The sequence below is a fragment of the Oncorhynchus clarkii genome, chromosome 21, assembly GCF_045791955.1.
Source record: "Oncorhynchus clarkii lewisi isolate Uvic-CL-2024 chromosome 21, UVic_Ocla_1.0, whole genome shotgun sequence".
Lineage (NCBI taxonomy): Eukaryota > Metazoa > Chordata > Actinopteri > Salmoniformes > Salmonidae > Oncorhynchus > Oncorhynchus clarkii.
This window is the reverse complement of record NC_092167.1, coordinates 50,683,140-50,689,651: the sequence shown is the minus strand read 5'-3', so window position 1 is coordinate 50,689,651 and position 6,512 is coordinate 50,683,140. Positions and strand designations below refer to the sequence as shown.

General features: G+C 45.3%; 1 protein-coding gene across 2 annotated transcripts in view; it reads left to right on the top strand.

The window, feature by feature from the left end:
* The first annotated feature begins 3,317 nt into the window (after positions 1-3,317).
* The window catches only part of LOC139379512 (palmitoyltransferase ZDHHC3), a 75,202-nt gene continuing 72,007 nt past the window's right edge, over positions 3,318-6,512 (top strand). For both annotated transcript variants that reach the window (XR_011628392.1, XM_071122330.1), the window contains exons 1-2: positions 3,318-3,452; positions 4,250-4,338. Coding sequence is in view for 1 of the 2 variants with exons in the window: in XM_071122330.1 (XP_070978431.1) it covers positions 3,328-3,452; positions 4,250-4,338 (214 nt within the window). In the remaining variant the exon portion in view is untranslated. The remainder of the gene's footprint in view (positions 3,453-4,249; positions 4,339-6,512) is intronic.

The following is a 6,512-nucleotide window of genomic DNA, read 5'->3' as shown; positions in this document are numbered from 1 at the left end:
ATCCTAGACCAGTGAAGGTATCTCATCAACCCTAGACCAGTGAAGGATTCTCATCAACCCTAGACCAGTGAAGGATTCTCATCAACCCTAGACCAGTGAAGGATTCTCATCTACCCTCGACCAGTGAAGGATTATCATCAACCCTAGACCAGTGAAGGATTCTCATCATTCCTAGACCAGTGAAGGATTCTCATCAACCCTAGACCAGTGAAGGATTCTCATCAACCCTAGACCAGTGAAGGATTCTCATCATTCCTAGACCAGTGAAGGATTCTCATCAACCCTCGACCAGTGAAGGATTCTCATCAACCCTAGACCAGTGAAGGATTCTCATCAACCCTCGAGCAGTGAAGGATTCTCATCAACCCTAGACCAGTGAAGGGTTCTCATCAACCCTAGACCAGTGAAGGATTCTCATCATTCCTAGACCAGTGAAGGTATATCATCAACCCTAGACCAGTGAAGGTATATCATCAACCCTAGACCAGTGAAGGTATATCATCAACCCTAGACCAGTGAAGGTATATCATCAACCCTAGACCAGTGAAGGATTCTCATCAACCCTAGACCAGTGAAGGATTCTCATCATTCCTAGACCATTGAAGGATTCTCATCAACCCTAGACCAGTGAAGGATTCTCATCAACCCTAGACCAGTGAAGGATTCTCATCATTCCTAGACCAGTGAAGGATTCTCATCAACCCTAGACCAGTGAAGGATTCTCATCAACCCTAGACCAGTGAAGGATTCTCATCATTCCTAGACCAGTGAAGGATTCTCATCAACCCTCGACCAGTGAAGGGTTCTCATCAACCCTCGACCAGTGAAGGTATCTCATCAACCCTAGACCAGTGAAGGTATCTCATCATTCCTAGACCAGTGAAGGTATATCATCAATCCTAGACCAGTGAAGGTATATCATCAACCCTAGACCAGTGAAGGTATATCATCAACCCTAGACCAGTGAAGGATTCTCATCAACCCTCGACCAGTGAAGGATTCTCATCAACCCTAGACCAGTGAAGGGTTCTCATCAACCCTAGACCAGTGAAGGATTCTCATCAACCCTAGACCAGTGAAGGATTCTCATCAACCCTAGACCAGTGACGGGTTATCATCAACCCTCGACCAGTGAAGGTATCTCATCAACCCTAGACCAGTGAAGGTATCTCATCATTCCTAGACCAGTGAAGGTATATCATCAACCCTAGACCAGTGAAGGTATATCATAAACCCTAGACCAGTGAAGGTATATCATCAACCCTAGACCAGTGAAGGATTCTCATCAACCCTCGACCAGTGAAGGATTCTCATCAACCCTAGACCAATGATGGGTTCTCATCAACCCTAGACCAGTGAAGGATTCTCATCAACCCTAGACCAGTGAAGGATTCTCATCAACCCTAGACCAGTGAAGGTATATCATCAACTCTAGACCAGTGAAGGATTCTCATCAACCCTCGACCAGTGAAGGATTCTCATCAACCCTAGACCAGTGAAGGATTCTCATCAACCCTCGACCAGTGAAGGATTCTCATCAACCCTAGACCAGTGAAGGGTTCTCATCAACCCTAGACCAGTGAAGGATTCTCATCAACCCTAGACCAGTGAAGGATTCTCATCAACCCTAGACCAGTGAAGGGTTCTCATCAACCCTCGACCAGTGAAGGTATCTCATCAACCCTAGACCAGTGAAGGTATCTCATCATTCCTAGACCAGTGAAGGTATATCATCAACCCTAGACCAGTGAAGGTATATCATCAACCCTAGACCAGTGAAGGTATATCATCAACCCAAGACCAGTGAAGGTATATCATCAACCCTAGACCAGTGAAGGATTCTCATCAACCCTCGACCAGTGAAGGATTCTCATCAACCCTAGACCAGTGAAGGTACCTCATCAACCCTAGACCAGTGAAGGTACCTCATCAACCCTAGACCAGTGAAGGATTCTCATCAACCCTAAACCAGTGAAGGTATATCATCAATCCTAGACCAGTGAAGGATTCTCATCAACCCTAGACCAGTGAAGGATTCTCATCAACCCTAGACCAGTGAAGGTATATCATCAACCCTAGACCAGTGAAGGATTCTCATCAACCCTAGACCAGTGAAGGTATATTATCAACCCTAGACCAGTGAAGGATTCTCATCAAACGAAGGATAGTGAAGGATTCTCATCAACCCTAGACCAGTGAAGGATTCTCATCAACCCTAGACCAGTGAAGGATTCTCATCAACCCTAGACCAGTGAAGGTATATCATCAACCCTAGACCAGTGAAGGATTCTCATCAACCCTAGACCAGTGAAGGTATATCATCAACCCTAGACCAGTGAAGGATTCTCATCAAACGAAGGATAGTGAAGGATTCTCATCAATCCTAGACCAGTGAAGGATTCTCATCAACCCTAGACCAGTGAAGGATTCTCATCAACCCTAGACCAGTGAAGGTATATCATCAACCCTAGACCAGTGAAGGATTCTCATCAACCCTAGACCAGTGAAGGTATATCATCAACCCTAGACCAGTGAAGGTATATCATCAACCCTAGACCAGTGAAGGATTCTCATCAACCCTAGACCAGTGAAGGTATATCATCAACCCTAGACCAGTGAAGGATTCTCATCAACCCTAGACCAGTGAAGGTATATCATCAACCCTAGACCAGTGAAGGTATATCATCAACCCTAGACCAGTGAAGGTATCTCATCAAACGAAGGATAGTGAAAGGTGAATTTTGTATTATTTATTGCAATAGTCATCAGCTGTACAGCACAAGAGGAGAAGAAGTCTAAGAAAAATTGGAATGATTGTGAATGCCGCTGAAAGTTTTTGGGGTCTTTGTGATTTCACAGTCGAGGCAGTGCAAGAACTCCTGTCGGTGAATGTAGCCCCATCACAGGGTCCTGAGGGTGTGTACGGATGTAAATGTAGTAGTGGACTTGTAATTTAACCTTCATTTAACTTGGCAAGTCAGTTAAGAACAAATTATTATTTACAATGACGGCCTACGCTGGCCAAACTCTAACAACACTGTGCCAATTGTGCACTCCCAATCATGGCTGGTTGAGATACAGCCTGGAATCAAACCAGGGTCTGTAGTGACGCCTCTAGCACTGAGATGCAGTGCCTTAGACCGCTGCGCCACTCGGGAGCCCAGTTCTTATTCAATATCGCGTCCAGCCGGAGGCGGTGATGCACCTTTAACATTGGATGGTAACCGCAGTTAACCCCGTCGGGAGAGAACATGGCATTTTGCTTCTCCCCCTAGTCCCCGCCCTCCTGACGTCACCCGGAAGAGGGGGACGGACGGGGGAACCAAGATGGCGTTTCTACGCTGTAGGCGAGACCCGTGTGGATTTATATGTCTCATACTAACTTATTTCAGCGTCTTTTATGCCGATTATGTGGTCATTCAGTATGTCCTCATCCCTGCCTACTCGGGAAGGTAAGTATTGCGTGTGTTTCTTCCGCTAACTGCTTAAAAACGGCTTAGCGTCTGTATAGCTAACGTTAGCATACCTTGGCTGTTTGTATAGGTATTCTGTATCATTATCCAATGTTGACAACGGCTTCGTTACATTACTTATAGTTAGTTACCTGTAGCGGGGCTGTACATTCACTATGACCAGGTAGTTAACGCGTTTTCCCAAGTCAGTCTTTGAGCACAGTACACAAGAACAAAGTGAAAGGCTAGTTTGATAGCATCAAAACAATGTTGTTGACACTCAGAGCTTCACTACTGAGAGTTCGTTTTAAATGGCCCGCTGCCCCGGGTGGGTAGGGATGTCATTTTAGGAATGGAACTGTATAAAATGCGCAAACCCAGTGCACCGGGCCATGCATAATGAACTCGCCCAATGTGTGGGTTTACTTTGAACTCACAAATAGTAATCTATCCTTGTCGAACCAGTCAAACCGGATAAACGTTTCATCCCTTCTCTACTGCAGTTAGAGAAAAGTGTAAAATAGTTTGTTTGGTGCTACAAGCCAGTGTAGTTGGCTAGCTAGTTCAATCATTCATTCATTTGGTGCTGTCAGTCTCCACCCTTGACTCTCACTCTCTCTTTCCTTCCTCACCGCTCCTTCTTTCTCCAACTATCCTCTCTCTCTTCTGTCTCTTCTCTCTCTCTCCTCTCTTCTCTCCCTCTCTTCTCTCTCTTCTGTCTCTTCTCTCTCTCTTCTCTCTTCTCTCCCTCTCTCTTTTCGCTCTCTTCTCTCTCTTCTCTCTCTCTCTCTTTTCAGTGTGTGGTGTACACTACATGGGTCAGTGTTTAACTTGATTCTACTACTGCTGCTGGCCTGTCACTCCAAAGCTGTCTTCTCAGACCCAGGTTTGTTCAGCCCGTGTGTGTGAGTGAGAGACGGAAACAATACTACCAACTGACGAGACTAACCCAGAAAGTGTTTTTCTTTTGACAATAGGGGTGTGTTACAGTCTAGCAAGGCTTCTGTCTGTACCTGTGTGTATCTGGTGCAGTGGTGTAACGTACTCAAGTAAAAAATACTTGAAAGTACTTAAGTTGTTTTTGGGGGTATCTGTACTTTACCATTCATATTTGTGAATACTTTAATTCACTCCATTCCTTAAGAAAATAATGTACTTTTTACTCCATACATTTTCCCCTGACACCCAAAAGTACTCGTTACATTTGAATGCTTAGCAGGACAGGAAAATAGTCAGATTCACACACTTATCAAGAGAACATCCTTGGTCATCCCTACTGCCTCTGATCTGGAGGACTCACTAAACAGAGAACATCCCTGGTCATCCCTACTGCCTCTGATCTGGAGGACTCACTAAACAGAGAACACCCCTGGTCATCCCTACTGCCTCTGATCTGGTGGACTCACTAAACAGAGAACATCCCTGGTCATCCCTACTGCCTCTGATCTGGAGGACTCACTAAACAGAGAACATCCCTGGTCATCCCTACTGCCTCTGATCTGGTGGACTCACTAAACAGAGAACATCCCTGGTCATCCCTACTGCCTCTGATCTGGAGGACTCACTAAACAGAGAACATCCCTGGTCATCCCTACTGCCTCTGATCTGGTGGACTCACTAAACAGAGAACATCCCTGGTCATCCCTAATGCCTCTGATCTGGTGGACTCACTGAACACACATGCTTCCTTTGTTTATTATGTCTGAGTGTTGGAGTGTGCCCCTGTCTATCCGTAAATAAATAAAACAACATTAGTTGTTACATTAGGTGTACTTGACTACCTGTGTCTCCTCCAGGTATGGTGTGGTGTGGGTTTATAATATGTTGTGACTCAGGTGTACTTGACTACCTGTGTGTCCTCCAGGTATGGTGTGGTGTGGGTTTATAATATGTTGTGACTCAGGTATACTTGACTACCTGTGTGTCCTCCAGGTATGGTTGGTGTGGGTTTATAATATGATGTGACTCAGGTGTACTTGACTACCTGTGTGTCCTCCAGGTATGGTTGGTGTGGGTTTATAATATGTTGTGACTCAGGTGTACTTGACTACCTGTGTCTCCTCCAGGTATGGTGTGGTGTGGGTTTATAATATGATGTGACTCAGGTGTACTTGACTACCTGTGTGTCCTCCAGGTATGGTTGGTGTGGGTTTATAATATGTTGTGACTCAGGTGTACTTGACTACCTGTGTCTCCTCCAGGTATGGGTGGTGTGGTGTGGGTTTATAATATGATGTGACTCAGGTGTACTTGACTACCTGTGTGTCCTCCAGGTATGGTTGGTGTGGGTTTATAATATGTTGTGACTCAGGTGTACTTGACTACCTGTGTCTCCTCCAGGTATGGTTGGTGTGGGTTTATAATATGATGTGACTCAGGTGTACTTGACTACCTGTGTGTCCTCCAGGTATGGTTGGTGTGGGTTTATAATATGTTGTGACTCAGGTGTACTTGACTACCTGTGTGTCCTCCAGGTATGGTTGGTGTGGGTTTATAATATGTTGTGACTCAGGTGTACTTGACTACCTGTGTGTCCTCCAGGTATGGTTGGTGTGGGTTTATAATATGTTGTGACTCAGGTGTACTTGACTACCTGTGTCTCCTCCAGGTATGGTGTGGTGTGGGTTTATAATATGATGTGACTCAGGTGTACTTGACTACCTGTGTGTCCTCCAGGTATGGTTGGTGTGGGTTTATAATATGTTGTGACTCAGGTGTACTTGACTACCTGTGTGTCCTCCAGGTATGGTTGGTGTGGGTTTATAATATGATGTGACTCAGGTGTACTTGACTACCTGTGTCTCCTCCAGGTATGGTTGGTGTGGGTTTATAATATGTTGTGACTCAGGTGTACTTGACTACCTGTGTCTCCTCCAGGTATGGTGTGGTGTGGGTTTATAATATGTTGTGACTCAGGTGTACTTGACTACCTGTGTGTCCTCCAGGTATGGTGTGGTGTGGGTTTATAATATGATGTGACTCAGGTGTACTTGACTACCTGTGTGTCCTCCAGGTATGGTTGGTGTGGTGTGGGTTTATAATATGATGTGACTCAGGTGT